Below are 15725 nucleotides of genomic sequence, written 5' to 3'. Positions count from 1 at the left end.
CTCTGCACCAACAGTGCTGGCTGGGGCTGAGCCCAGAGCCAAGCACTGGGGAGTGGCCACCTGTCAGCAGAGCTTGTGCACCAGGGAGGAGAGAAGCTGGACGGCTAGACTTGAGGGCTGATTCGGCAGAGCCAGCCTTGGGGTAGCAGCAAGAGAAGGGCTGGAGAGACAGATGGAGGGGCAGGTGGGAGCCGTCCAGGGAGAGCGACTGAACAAGGATGTTTAAGCAAGTGCTGGGGATGATGCCAAGAAAGAGTGCTTTCAATTTCGCCAAAGAAAAAACAGCTCTCAATCCACCAGCATTGTGCAATCTTCCTGTTTGTTATTTCTCTGGTTATCACTTCAGGCTCCTCGGCAGCCCAGAGCACTGTCAGAAAAGCCATCGGCACCGCAGCACGATTAGCCTTGGTACCCACCAGGGAAGATTATGCTTTTCCTGAGGCCACGTTCTCTTTACAGTATGCAGAGGTCAGCCCGGGGCTTTGGATCCCCTCACTACCGGCCTGGTGATGAGCTTGGCAGAATGTGAGCAAGTGGGGTTCTCTCTCCCCTCGGCCATGACAGAGAGATGGCCCAAACCAGCAATGCCCAACCTGGCAAAGCAGCGTGTGTGGGAACTTGGGGTCAGAGTCCTCGACATGCAGAGAAGGGAGCCGCGCAGAGACAGAACATGGGGGAGGAAGCTGCCTGTGGGTCCTTGGAGCAGGTCTGCAGACAGGCAGATAGCTAGCTAACTTGGGCCCCACAGAGCTCATCTTTGGGGCCGTTCAGGGTCCCTGAGGTGCCCACGGAGACACTGGCAGTGCCATCAACAAATGGATGGCATTGGCCCCATCAGGGTCAGGGTTTGAGACATGGTCATGGCAAGGATCTCTTCCTAGGAGCAGGGCCTGCCCTGTCTGCCCTCCACACCACGCACGTACCTCCGCTCCCCTGTGAAGGGACAGACTAAACCACACTGGGGGCCCTGTGAGCCTGCCAGTTCCCTCCAACAGTAGGAGAGGGCCAAGAAACCACTCTCCTTGGTCAGAGCCAGTGTAGATGCTGGGTCAGAGATTCATACCAAACCACAGGACCAGAACATGTGTGAATTATTTTATCATCATGAATAATTATGATAATAAAGAACGAAAACCAGTAGCGGTTACCATGTGACGGCGCCCAGCACGGCACATGGGACCCGGCAGGTGCTCCACGGACACTTGCTGAATAGGAGTGGGGCCCTGTGCTAAGCTCTTTACGGGCATTATCTCATTTGACCCACCCCATGAGGTAGATGGAATCATCCCCATCTTACAGAAGAAACTGAGGCGAGAGAAGTGAAGCAACTGGCCTGAGGTCCCAGGGCTCATGAGGGCAGTCACAACTCTCATTTGGCCCCAGCAGGTGGATGAATCTTTGACCCTTATCTCTCCCTGAAACCCGTGTGAGCTAACCCAAGGGCAAAGAGGCCTGAGCCTGTACCCAGTCAACAGATGAGATACGTACGCCCTTTCTTGGTTACACTGGACGCATGTGTGGTTCCCTGGTCTGTGGATAAGTAGCTTCAGTGGCCGCAGGGAGCAACTTCATGGAGCATTTGTTCCCAGTGCTGTCGCTATGGTAACCCAGAAGCCTCTCAGGCTGGTGCTGTGCACATGGCCTGCATCCACCCCACCTGGGGTGGGAACCTGTCACCATGGAGACAGCTTCCCCCACCTTAACAAAGGGCTGCTTGACAGGGGCAGGGGTGGAGGGGCTGGGCACTCAGGGCTGGGGGCAGGACCCACCTTGGCCAAGCTGGCAGTAAAGAGCACACACTCAAACAGCTGCCCCATCCTCTGGAGGAACTCGTCCACATGTGGCCGCTTCAGCACATACACCTGCAACGGCAGGGACAGCACGCCGGTCAGTCACAGCAGCCGCTGGGAAAGGCCTGGGGCCCGGACACCCTGCATAGGAAGAATTCCTAACCAGGTTCCTGCCTCCTGCCCCTTGGTTTAATGTGGTACGTATGAAGGGCTGTGCAGTCAGATACGGCGCTTCAGGCCAGACACACCTCAGACCGGGCTCCAGGTCTGAGTTCGGAGCAGACGCCCCTCCCAAGGGGGAAAGGGAAGCTGACCATGGTATTGAAGGTCCTGGGGATTTTCAGAAGCAGTGAGTGGAAGGGTTGTGCCGCATTTGTGTGACACAATTCCTTCATTTCACGTGCGTTTCGCGGCACATGCTCTCAGTCAGGCCCTTTGTGGACACAGGCTGTGGTCTGGGGTAGTCCTTTCGGGAGGTCAGGGCCTGGCCCCCTGCCCGGCAGGCCTGGGATTGCTCCAGCTGCTACCTACTCTGATTGGAACCCCTCCCTTGCTAAGGAGGCCTGGGGTGGAGGCACAGGCCCAGCAAAGCTGAAGGAAGGGCCTTCCTTGTCGGCTTGGGAAACCATCTACCTGACCCCACAAAGGTAACTCTGCTTGGGTCTGCTCCAGAAACAGATGCTTCAGGGGACTTGAAGCCAGCCTACCCCAGGCCCCGGAAACCAGCCATCAGGAGGAGCCGCCAAGCAGAGGGGGGCAAAGAGCAGCCTTTCCTAGAGTGGCTGGGCTCTGCTCCTGACTGGGGAACCTGAACAAATGTGAGGAAACATGGGAGCAGGGAGAGAAGGCAGAGCTGGCAAGAGAAGATAGAGGAGGTGGGAGGAGGGAAGAACTAATTAAAACTTGAATAAATTCCATCTGAAATTAGCCATTTCCCTAAAATAATTCAAACTTGTTAAAATTCAATTCAATTCATATTCGCTCAGTCCCAGCTCTGGGCTCAGCCTGAAGCAGTTACAAAGGTGAGTGAGACACAGGCCTTGCCCTTGAAGAGCTCACAGTCTAGAGCAGACATACAGAAAAATATATCAAAATAAACATGTGTAATGAAAGCTGTAGTAGAGGGATAAATTGAGGACGATTAACTCCCCTCTCAAGGGGAGGGAATCACAAAAGGGAACATGTGGCCTGGACCTTGAAGGATGAATAGGAGTTCACCAGGCTGATAAGAATGAGAAGTGAGCTTCCAGACAGAGGAAACAGTATGAGCCTGAGACCTGGCCTGAAAACACTTGGGGTGTTAGAGAATGGCCAGAGCCCTGCATGACCAGCCCTTCAGAGGCAGCAATAAAAGAGGGGGAAATGGGGGTAGAAAAGGCTGAAGATGAAATGTGAAAAGCAGGCCAGGGCGAGTAATGCATGGGGCCATAAACGAAGCAGGCTGGATACCTAACAGGACAAGTAGCAGAGGGGAACGGGGCTCTGCCCCACACGGAGGATGTGCTGCTGGTAAAGGAGTTTACACAGAGCCAGGACTTGGTGGGAAACATGGCTGACTGAAAGGGTGTGTGGAGTGAGGGGCCAGAGGAGCAGGGTGGCCTGGGTGTGGGTTGAGGGCTGGAGACTGGTCCTCAGTCTCCCTGGGAATATTGCTTGGAAAGGAAGCTTTGCTACACGCGAAGGGCAGGAGACTGGTTTGGGAACTCTGGTGTTGGTGCCTCTGGCAGAGAGGAGGGTCCTGGGCCCGGAGGCCAGCGTCCAGGCCCGCGTCCGCGTGCAAGTAACCAAGAATAGGCCCCTTGGGACCTGCACAGCCTATCCTGGATTACTTGAACGAGGCCACGGCCTTCGCCAGGGCCTTGGTCCTCCTCTGGGCACCTGTGGCTTCATTCCCTCAGGAGAGAGAGTTTCTGACCCCAGCTCTGGGGTGTCTACCACCAAGTGAATCACAGCACAGTCTGGAGGGCTGGGGCAGCTGGGCGGCTCCTTCGAGAATGGGCTGGCCATAGCAGGTCATGTCCTGAGGGCCACGCTCACGGTCACGAGGAACAAAGGATTAATTTCTCTCCTAATTCCTGCCATGCCAGTGGGCAGCCTCTCCTTTGTCTCATTATCTTGTAAAACGAGCCAAGATAATAAATGCAGAAGCCTTAACTGCTTCTCAGATGCTAAGTTAATTCTGTTGACACTTCTGCAAATGTTAAATGCCCAAGTGCCTACTCCCTGGTGGCTTTTAAAAGTGTGAAGTGTGGAGACACCAGGGACAGGGCTGCCTTTCCCAGGGACTGGACGGATTCCTGGCAGGACCTCCTGGCAGGGGAGGAGAGGGACTCGAGTATCACCAAAAGAGCCCTGGGTTAGGAACAGGAGACTGAAGCTCTCATTTTAATTCTTCCTCCTGTATGACCTTGAACCAATCCTCTCCCTGGCTAAGCCTCAGTTTCCCCATGTGTGCTATGAGGTGGCTGGATCAGCCGATTCCCCCAGCTCTGACACCCTGCACTCAAGGGCCAAAGAGACTACCGACATCATTAAGGAAAGACATCCTGTTACGGCTCAAGCACCAAGGGAGAGTTTTCCTCCTGGGATATAAACACACCAGGCCAGAGACCCTCCCTTTAGATCTTGGGGTTGACAAGGAAGATGACTGGATCATCCCTGCGGAAAACCTACAATGTCTTCCTACAGTGTTTCCAATATTTCATAAATGAAACTATTTCCGGAGGAGCTTCATGAAGAAAAAAGGAAAATAAGGGGAAAAAAAAATCAGAACAAAGATGTATGCCAGCTGACTAGGGCATCTTTTAGGGCATCACTAGTCAAAGCTGCCTGCTGATCCAAAATACGCACACCCTTCCTCCTTTCCTTTTTGGGTTGGATTTTGCTAAATATTCACTGGAGAGCACGATGCAGGAGTGACAAGGTAAGTCTGGACTGGCTGGCCTTGGAAACGGACAACTTTTCCCGAGAACCTACCGTAAGCGGGTGACTTGTGACATTCTCCTGTTGTCTGCCAGGAGAGTAGTTGAAGCAATTACACAGGGAAGTTAATTAGACTATCAAGCTAGGCCAGTGGGGGGTACGGAAACTTCTAACAGTCTGCATCAAATCAAAGAACTATGTGAACTTGCAACCACATCTAATATTTACAAATAGGTTAGTTTCCCTTATAGACTAAGTATAAAATTCATCTGAGTGAAAAAAAAAAACAACAGAACATCATTGCATTTTTAATGAAATCTACTTCCTTTTGATTTAGGAATAAAAAGGCTATGAAATGGGAATTTAGAAATACAGTTCACAGGAAACATAATTACTAAAAAATGCTAACTGAAACTCAGATTTAGCTTTGATTTCTTACCTGATGTATAGTTCCATCGATTTCAACGGGAACAATAAAATCAGCATTACTAATAGGCTAGAGAAAAAAGAAACTATAATTAGTATGTCTGAAAGGACAAAATAAAATTGGAAACTTCAGCACCAAAAAAGCTTGCCTGGACCAATGTTTTTATTGTTGGAAAAAACAATTCAGGAGGATGTTGAAGCATGCCATGGCTCCTCAAAATAAGCACAAGAAGAAAAGCACATTATTTTCTGTTCTGAACATTGTTACATTTTCAGCATCTTGGTGCAACTTTTTTATCACCTCCCTGCAAAGAGTGCAAAGAGTGGTGCACCTGGCTTGGGAACGGGGCTTGTCAAACTCCCCGCTCTTGCCTAGAGCCCTCCCAGCATGGCAGGAACCACTGCTGGCCACCAGGGGGAGGAGGTGAGAGCCTGACGATCCCCGAGGACAGTGCTACTCAGGGGAAAAGAATTTGTCTTGGACCCACAAGTGCAGACTGCCCTGTGGCGGGCTGCTTGACAGATGTTCAACACATGGACCCCAAGTGGGGCCATCGGATATGTGGGGTGAAGTCAGAGGCCACAGCCATGACCTTGGGCGGGCTCTTTCCCCTCTGGACCCCGGATTCTCCTGTCTTCCACAACTAGAGCAAGGGATCTGATGAGTGCCCTTACCTCCATCCAGCATGCATCAGTGATTTCAGGCCTTGCCTGGCACCATCTCCTACTGTGGGAGGTGGGGAGAGCCAGCCCACCCCAGACTGTTCTGCTCTGTGTAACACAATACGTAGCACACTCACAAACCTCTGCATATTTAAAGTAACTCTGACACTTAATAACACTTAAAATTCAAACAGGAGGCTTCGGCAGTCACTACGTTCCCAATGATAGACTCACATACAGTTCTAAAGGGAATTCCACAAATCAGGTAGAAATGAACAGGCCCAAGAGAATCATGAGACCACAAACCCTCGGGACACGTAGGAGAGAAACAGAGGGAGGGAGAACACGTGTGTGGTGGCCACAGGGCACTCTGGTCACAATCTGAACTGGGGTCTCTGCCTTTAAGCCCGTTACTGTACACACACATTGTTCTTTGATATGTAAACTGAAAAAAAGGTGGAAAATACTAGATCACAGAACCATTACTAAGCACTCAGCAGAGCACCTGAGGCTTAAGATTATAGTGTCTTCACTGCTTTGGTTGGAAGGCCAAGGATGAGTTCGGTATTTTGTAATTTCACAACTAAAATAGAGAATCAGGCTAGAAAACAAGAGACTGAAGGAAGAAATTCTCCCAAGGCATTAGACTGTGAAATCATATTCCACAGAGTATAGAACAAGAGAAAACCACTGCCCAGCTCAGAGCAAGCACTGCCCTCCATCTTTTCTTGCACGAGACCGGGCCAAAGCCAGGGCTGTAAACCTGGGTCCTGGCCCTGCGTGCTGTACAGATGCGCAGTTTCAAGGAGAGAGGTTCACAGCTTTCGGATTCTCAAAGGGCTTTGAAATGCCCAGAACCTTAAAAACCATATGATAAAGAATATTCCGCTCGCAAATGTAGGCAGGCCAGGGAGGGAAGAAACAAAGAGATGCTGTTCACGTCAGCCTGTCGCATCAATGCCCTCTGAGTAGGCCCTGGAGACACCAGGGGCTGCCAAGGCCTCGCCTTTGGAGCCAGGAACCCTCAGTAACCTTGGGCAGTCTGGCCAGCGATGCCCACACTCCCAGAGCTGCTTGGAATGAAGCTGGTCTATGCTGTAGTGGCAACTGACCCCTGTCCTAAAGGGCTTTCTTCCTCAGGGACTTGAAAAAGCCTTGAGCATCCTGCCCATGGGGGAGAAAAGGCTTCCAATGCCATTCAGTGTTGAGTTGGGATATAAGGTCACTGCAGCCCTGGGACCAATCCTGGAAGGGCCCTCGTGGGGCTGGGGAATGAGTGGTACCTACGTGCCCCAGCTGCCAGCCGGGCCATTTCTCACTGCCAGGGGTAAGTGTGGCCCCGCCTCCACTCTCCAAAGGACTCTAGGACAACTGCCTGGCCTTGTCCTGTCAAGGAGGGTTCTGTTTAGTGAGAAGCAGGCACAAGGAGGGATGTGTCTGGCAGAAAGGTCTTCAGGAAAATTTGATGGCTCTCCCACTTCCCACAGAGCCATCAAGGAGTGACTGGCTGGTGTGTCAGACACACACTCCATCTTAGGTGGTGCTTTCACGTCTCTCAGCAAAGTAAACGGGGTCATGGGCTGGGGGTAAAAAGAAGAATGTGGTCTAACTGGCCAGCAATAGTAGAGCAGTTCCATCACCAGAAACACCCAAGGAAAACAGGACAAGGACCCTACACACCTGCTTCTTTTCCCCAACACACCAGTCCCCTATTTCCAAACTTTTTTTTATCATTTGCTTCTTTTAAACAATTTCAAAAAATGGAAAAACGATTAATTAACTCATTTCCCAAGAGTGTAGCCATAGCTGTCCCTGCATAGAGGCCCTCGGGTAATTTGTAATCTTGGCTGTTTTTCTGGCGGGGAGATGAAGATGGAGAGCAAGCTGAGCTCACTGCGGCCCCGCAGCCATCAGGAGGGAGGTCAGGCAGGTGGATACACATTAAGCCATGAAGCTTAGGAAAAACTCCAGCAACCTCTTGTCATGAAAACGGTCAAGGTAAATGGCTGAATGTGTTCAGATGCCGTTAACTCTGGAAGTCTTCTTCAGAGTTGGGCATCTTCCAAAACTTGGTCTGGGAAAATTTCCAGGATAGTCGGTTGCTTGATGGTTTTCAACAGTGCCTCCCCTGCCCCTCCCAATACAACTTGCAGGATGTACAGCGCTCCGGTTACCTTGGCAAACACATAGCAGTGTCCTGGGGCACTGATTGCCTTGTGCCACCTGAAAAGTATTTCTGCAGGGGGCAGAGTGTTGGAAAACTCAAATTGCCTACGTAAGAATGAAGTCTCAGGGATATTAGCAGCCCCAAACTAATCATGTTAGTTAATATTCAGCTACTTGAGTTAATGTTCACCCGAGTTAATAAGCAACTGTTATTGGGATCTCATAAACAGTGAGGTCGTACGCCAACAACCACAAGCTTTCATCCTTTTAATTTTCCCTTTTCCAATACAACTGTGACCAAATCACAAAGATCACTGATTGTTTTCTTATGTTGATTTACCTTAAATGAACTGTGCACCAATGTTTCATCTAAATCAATGACCACACATTTCTTTCCATAGTCAAGCACCGTCACCTCTGGAAGGAGATATTTAGCTGGTGGCTAAAGGGGGGGGAAAAATCAGTATTATTACCTTTATGTAAAAGACAAACCAAATCCCTTATAATCGTATTACACTATGTCAGTGAGGTCAGAAATGAAACCAAACATTTAAATGCCTGGTCAAGCACATCATGGAATTTTATTAAAAACAATAGGAATAAGCAGTTTGCAATTGAAGTTTTACCAAGCAAATACTGTGCCACTTGCCTGAACGGCTATTATGAGGGCCTGGGCTTTGGAACCAGACAAACTTGGGTTTGAATATCAGCTCTGTCTGTTCTTTGGCTGTGAGTTGGGACGATAATACCTACCACGAAAGGTTGTTATCAGCTATAATTGCAGTAAAACACCCAGCATTCTGCCTGGCACATATGTGGTGGCTATTGTTATTATTAAAATGGACAACATGGGCTTCCCTGGTGGCGCAGTGGTTGAGAGTCCGCCTGCCGATGCAGGGGACAGGGGTTCGTGCCCCGGTCCGGGAGGATCCCACATGCCGCAGAGCGGCTGGGCCCGTGAGCCATGGCCGCTGAACCTGCGTGTCCAGAGCCTGTGCTCCGCAACAGGAGAGGTCACAACAGTGAGAGGCCCGCATACCACAAAAAAAAAAGGGACAACGTGAAAATGAATGTTAAATTATAATCACTACTCTAACCATGCAGCCTATGTTCCGGGGTCATATTTCATCTGAAATTCACTGTGGTATATAAGCATATTTTAGAGCTTTATTGGACCATACTATTTTTTTTTAAAAGTGACTGAAGCTTTCAAAAAACTTTAAGAGAAACTATAGAACTACCAGCAAAATGCAATCCAAAGTGACCTCCAACAATAGGAAACAGAAATAGAACTGGTCCACGTACAGTGCCCTGCGTTGTACGTGCCCCACTGTGGTGTAATATCGAGCAAAGGTGGCACTTTTATCCCTTGGAGTCTCTGTCCCTGGAAGTTATACTTTAATCCACATGTTGCGTGTTAACCAGAAAATCCATTTATATGTCTTTGTAGTAGCTGACTTTCATGTTATGATAAAGAAGTCATAAAGAGTTAATAAAATGCTAGATATCTTCAGCCAACCTCATTCTTGATTTAGAGTATTTATTTCTTGGGCCTTGCCTCATTCTAGAAGTGATTTGAAGTATTTCAGTTTACTTTGTGGCATATTCAGTATCCAATGTTAACTAGCTAATTTTCTGTCCTGGAGGAAGGTCAAGCTCTGTTCCATATTTAATGCAAAACAAAACACAAGAAAATATCTGTTCCTAACCACTGAAGAATGGACAATTTAGCTTATCAAATAAAACAAGAAAAAAATGAAATCAATAAGTATTCCCTTTTAAATGGCTATTTCTTTCTCTCTCTCTTTTTCTTTTTGGGGGGGGGTTCAGTTGAACATTAGTCAGGGAATTCATGTCAGTTTTGGACTTGAGCTGGTTCAATAGTGAATGTAAAGCAGGCGGTCAACAGGGTAGGTAAATTTGCAAGTGCTATGATCACCTTGGCTGGAGGGATTGTCGGGGCTGAGTAGGATGAAGCAATGTGTGGAGACACGAGCATTTCTAATTCCTGGGGGGCTATCTCTAGTAAGCGTGGGTGTTTCATTCTCTCCAACATCATCCAGCAGAAAAAGCCCTTATGGCCTCCCAACTCCCTTGGCTCTAATGAATGTTCACCAGGCAGTATCCCTGAGAATGTGGCACTGGGAAAGGCGTGCCTTAGACTTGGAGCGTGGGACCCAGTGTCCTGGAAAGGACTATGTCCTTCGTTACAAATCAGCAAGCAGGCAGGCTTTATTAAAAAAATTAAAATAAACTTGCAAGAAGTTCAAAAGAGGTTTCAAAAGGCAGGGTGTGATGAGCCCAATAAATGAACGTAATAGAGAGGATTGGGGTTATTTCTGTTGTGTGAGCCATAGCAGAAAGCATGCTTGTGACCAGGATAAAATTTGTTTTAATTTTCTATTATACAATTATGTAATAAAACACATTCTCATTGTAAAGAATATAGACGTATAAAACACAAGTATTCCCTCTTCCATGCTCACCCCCCCAATTCCTTTCCCCAGGTGCCCCCCTTTTTTAGTTTGCTGTGTATCTGTCTAGCCCTTTTTCTATGCGTTTATAGACTAAAACAGCATTTTAACTTTAAGTAATTGCTAGCCTGGAAAATAAGGATCTAGAACTTCTATCCCTAGCATATCTGAAAACATCAAAGCTCTGCCCAAAGTGGCTCAGTTATTTTCCAAACCAGAGAATGAAAATTACTGTCTTCGCAGGTTTAACCCACACTTTACAAGCATTCTCTGAGTTAACAGTAAGGAAAAAGCCTCCCCGCACTATTTTAAGAGAGAAAAGAGCAAGCGGGGTGACAGGCATAATAAGCAAGCTATTGATTTAGCATTTCTGCTGCAGAGAACAAGGCCAGGCTGGGGCAACACGCTGCAGGGGGCGGTCCATTAATCCTTAGCCCAGTTCCTAAATGCACGGGGCTTCCCTGAGAGCTTGGCTTTAGATTAATGCAAATTCCTCAGACCAGTGGTAAGAATTCTTCTGGAGAGCTGTGTCCTTGGAACATGCGAGGATACTAGATAATTGCGATAGTGTTTTGTGACTTCAATTGATCTGCTCAGGTGATGCTTGAATCATTAACTAAAAAATGTCCTGATGCAAATTTTCTCTCAGGTCATCATCAAGCTGAGGAACAGGGGAAACACCAGTTATATCAAGAAGAGCCTTTTCTAAACACAGTGACTTGCTCCCAAGCACAGGCGGGCACTGCCAGGGGGGTGGGGTGGGAGTAAGAAAGCATGGGGGGAGGGGGAGGTTTGAGAAGGGCATTCATGCCATTGCTCTTTCTGGAAGTGGATGGGAAAGTTCCTGTCCTTGGCTGTGAACGCGCAGCCAGGAATAGTTAATCTAAGGTATCCACCCCATAACACACCCTTGCAAATCTTACAGAGTGGTGCCTCTTCTTGGTATGCTGGATGGTTGTCTGTGCACTTGAGTTCTCAGGCTCCAAGTCTGCACACTGCCCACCTCCCTCCCCTCGCACCTCCCGAGCTCAGGGCAGAACTCTAGGGGCTGCTGCAGGAGGGGCAAAGGAGACTGGACACCAGCTCTAACTGGTGTTGCTCTGCTTATATGATCTTCATAAGGTTTGGTGGAAAAAAGTATACTACTGTTTACTAAAAGGCTTAGGCCGACAGCATAGACGTAACTGTTAGAAAACAAATTTCTCCTCTCCACTTTCAGCAATTTTATGGCTCAGCTGCACTGTCGACCCCGAGCTGGAAGCACCAGGGACTTAGTGATCCCAGCGAGCATGTGGGGAACGGGAGGGGTCTGGTCCTCACTGGGGCCAAAGCATCGGAGTGTTCACCTTCAGAGTCACCACCAAACTTCACCGTTTCCAAGCCTGTCCCTCTGCATTTTTCCTTACCCTTCAACACCTGACTTCTACTGGACAGAACATGAGGCTTCCGATAAGAGGTACAGAGGGCCCCAAACCCCAGCTCCCAGTTGGGAGACAAATGTTACTAAGTGAAACGTTTAAGATCAAATCCAGATAAAAATGTTATTTCTAATAGGTGTACAAAAGATGGGTTACTCAATAAATGATGCTGAGACAACTGACTTGCCACCTGGAAAAGCAAATAAAGCTGGATTGCGACTTCACGCCCTACACCAACATAATCCAGATGGATCAAAGATTTAAGTGTAATGATGAAACTTAAAATACTAGGAGACAAGTGGGTCATAGTCATAGAGTGGGGAGAGCTTTCTAAGCATGACATAAAGTTCAGGAGCCATAAAAGACAAGATGAACACATTTCCCTATATAAAATTACACTCCTTTGTGGCCAAATGATTATAAACAAGACCAAAAAATATATCATAAATTTGGGGGAGAGTGCTAATTTCCTTGAAATTTAAAAAGATAATAGTATAAAATCTAGAAGAAATGAATAGGTAAGAAGAAATACATATGGACAATAAACTTGTGAAAAGATGTTCATACTCATTCATGAAGAAATGCAAATCAAAGCAATAAATCTTTACTTTCAGATAAGCAGAGATCAAAGTATTTGCTAATTACCATTTCTGAAAAGGGAATGGGCTCTTGCTGGGAATGTAAATTAGGTTTTCAGAGGGCAATTTGCCTTTAATCTACCAGAAATATAAAGTATACCCTTTGACCTAGCATTTCCACAACTAGGAACTGATCACCCAGATACTATCACTCAGGTTGACAAACACACAAGCACAAGAATATTTGTAATAGCACAAAAGTGGACACAATGTAAATGCCATCAACTACATGTAAAACAATGAGGCAGCTCGCTATGTACTAATATCTGGAAGGATGTTCAAGGTACCCTGATAAAAGCAAAAAGCAACTCGCAACACTCTCATTTGTTTAAATATGCCTGTGTTGATTTAGAAAATTTCTGCAAGGATATACAAAAAATGTTAGAAGGCTATTCTAGAGAGTGGGATCAAGTTGGGAGATTTTGTTTTTTCTATTTTAATCTTGCAGTAATTTTTTAAACCATGAGTTTGAATAATGAAAAAATATGAATAATGAAAAGTGAATAATGAAAAAATGAGCTTAGTAAAAAAAAAATCAAAAGATGGAGGCTGCACATATAAACAGCAGCATGAGAATAAAAAATGGAGGGCTCATGAGGTGAGCAGCAAGAGATGGGAACTCCAGCCGGATCTCCTCTGGGCACCCACAGGCTTAGGGGAACCTTTCGTCTTCTGGGCCTGGAAAAAGCTTTCAGCGGGTGTGGGGACTTGGTTTGGAGGCTCAGCACAAGCCTGTATTTCTGGACCTGTGTGGTAGCCCTCCAACAAGCTCTCAGAGGTTCCTAGCACTAACCAGGTCCCCCGTGGTCCAGAAAAGGCAGGGCTACTGTTTATGTGAGCTGCAGTCTAGACAGGTAGGTGCAGATTTTGCAGGAGACCCCAAGGCTCGAATCCTGGGGCAGAGCTGTTCTCCAGATGGACTTGGGTTTAGTGCTGCATGCTAAGCAGGCAGTGGAGATCACACGGTACCCATTGGTGGAACTGCTGTTCTGGGAGTACTTATTCAAAGATGCAAGTTACTGGGCTTCCCTGGTGACGCAGTGGCTGAGAATCTGCCTGCCGATGCAGGGGACACGGGTTCGAGCCCTGGTCTGGGAAGATCCCACATGCCACGGAGCAACTAGGCCTGTGAGCCACAACTACTGAGCCTGCGCGTCTGGAGCCTGTGCTCCGCAACAAGAGAGGCTGCAACAGTGAGAGGCCCGCGCACTGCGATGCAGAGTGGCCCCTGCTTGCCGCAACTAGAGAAAGCCCTTGCACAGAAATGAAGACCCAACACAGACAAAAAATAAAATTAATTTAAAAAAAAAAAGCTTTAAAAAAAAAAAGATGCAAGTTACTTTAGCTAGGCTTTGCTTTCTTGCAAGATATTTCAGATTCATAAGGCCTGACCCAGTGTCTCACATGTAGGAACCAGTCTGTGGTTTACTGACCTAACACTAGGCTAAATTACACAAAGCATCTTTTTCCTCTTGACTATTTTATTCTGGGACTCTAGAAAGAGATTTGTGAAGAAAGAGTCATTTTTCTCTACTGTGGGTGCCCAGTAGAGCGTTTACTCTGACAAATGCTTTGATTCAGCACTTAACTTTACAGATAGCTGTGAATCAACTTTGAGGGAAAAAACCAGTGCTATCGGAGTCTCAGAGGTAGGGGGAGAGATGCCACCTGTTGAATGCAGACACCTTTGCAGGAAAAATATACGAAACTACTTTGTATAAAGATTAAAAAGAGGCCTCTGGTATCAATCCCCTTGGGTATCCTACTCAAACACTGGATAAGAAGTCGTGCTGACTGACCCATGTTTTTGATCAAAGTCAGTTCCCAACAAAGTCCAACCCCCAGGCACGCTAGCAAAGTCAGAATCACTCCACAAACCCTTGCAACCTGTTAATCAATGGAGAGTTAATGTTGTGAAAATAAGTGAAATTAACAAAAATATTTTGGGCAATTTATAGGTGACATGCATCGCCAAATTTGAAGTCAAACTGTACTAATGAAATCCATCATTTCCTTCAATGTAAGATTGCTGTGTCTCTTGGATGTTCCCAGAAAACATGTGAAAAAGTCCAAGTAAAGATAGATGATTAGATTTGAATCCGACAATCTGAATCAGAGAATCTTTATGGATTAAAATATCAATTTCTGGGAATTCCCTGGCGGTCCAGTGGTCAGGACTCCGCTCTTTCACTATCGAGGGCCTGGGTTCAATCCGTAGTCAGGGAACTAAGATCCCACAAGCCACGTGCGGTGTGGCCGAAAAAAACAAAATCAATTTCTGGACAACTTTTAAAAACCTAAATCCTTCTCTAAGGACACAGGACTGTTTGAGAGATCCTGTTTGATACAGACATCTCAACTGCAAGTTTCTTCTGGGAGTCGGTCATTGGTCTGCTTCTTGCTTGCTGACTGGCCTCAGGCCACACGGCTCGGCTGGCACAGAAGATGGAAGCAAAGGAGCGGTGGGGAGAGCAGCTGTCTGAGGGGTGGCCGGTCCAGGCATGTGCTGGGGCAGACACTGGTGCAGCTAGTATCCCAAATTCCAGGACTGAAAACAGAAGTTGGTGGTCCAAGGGAGTACTTGGCTGGGGCAGAGTTGCAGTACAGCCAGCCTGTGGGATTTGGGGGGCAGAGGGCAGGATGGTGGTGATGGTAGGGTGATTCTGCAAGTTCAGGGAATACGACTGAGGAGATTTTTCTGATCAGAGCCACGGCCAAGCTACCGACACTGCTGAACAGTCAGGGATGGTCTGCTCCCCTGGGATGGGGGTGTGGTGAACCTAGTTCCACTGGGACAGAACCTGTTGCAAAGAAACCTATTGGGGCAAAAGTATGTTCTTGCAGTCTATGGAGTTGGGGAGTGCTGCCTCGGCTTACTAAGAGACGTGGAGGCCCTTTGCAGAAAGAAAGGTGAGAATGTGGTTAGTAGATGCTGGTTGCCTTGCTGTTCCTAAGAAAGGAAACTCGTACAGAACTTCCTGCTCTCGGTTTAAAATGTAGCTTCACTTTTTTTTTTTTTTTCAACAGACCAGAGCTGTTAATACCACACGATAAAAATGCAATATAAGCAAAAACATTAAAAAATCTTTTATATTAGTAAGCCGAAAGCTACAAGATTCTATAACTCTTTAAGTAAAATTGGATAAATATACATACACTTGGTATGGGAATGATCTGCCTCTGGTCACCCTGAGGAGAGAGAAAAAAAAAAAAATCACTGTCAGGTTC

At 47.3% G+C, this 15725-nt stretch overlaps 1 protein-coding gene across 14 annotated transcripts in view; it reads right to left on the bottom strand.

Annotated features, from left to right (window-relative positions):
• The window catches only part of CTDSPL (CTD small phosphatase like), a 127515-nt gene that overhangs the window by 11938 nt on the left and 99852 nt on the right, over positions 1–15725 (bottom strand). For 11 of the 14 annotated variants that reach the window (XM_089919031.1, XM_089919032.1, XM_089919033.1 and 8 more), the window contains exons 3-6: positions 15654–15686; positions 8308–8409; positions 5152–5208; positions 1770–1862 (exon numbers count right to left, since the gene is read on the bottom strand). In XM_089919031.1, the coding sequence (XP_089775157.1) occupies positions 1770–1862; positions 5152–5208; positions 8308–8409; positions 15654–15686 (285 nt within the window). The remainder of the gene's footprint in view (positions 1–1769; positions 1863–5151; positions 5209–8307; positions 8410–15653; positions 15687–15725) is intronic. The other 3 variants (XM_089919038.1, XM_089919036.1, XM_022553723.3) reach the window with 1 other exon arrangement.

This window comes from Delphinapterus leucas, chromosome 10 (genome assembly GCF_059928025.1).
Source record: "Delphinapterus leucas isolate spDelLeu-1000000601 "Yukka" chromosome 10, BTC_Dleu_Yukka2, whole genome shotgun sequence".
NCBI lineage: Eukaryota > Metazoa > Chordata > Mammalia > Artiodactyla > Monodontidae > Delphinapterus > Delphinapterus leucas.
Note: the sequence above shows the minus strand (reverse complement) of the source record. Positions and strands in the feature narration are given on the sequence as shown.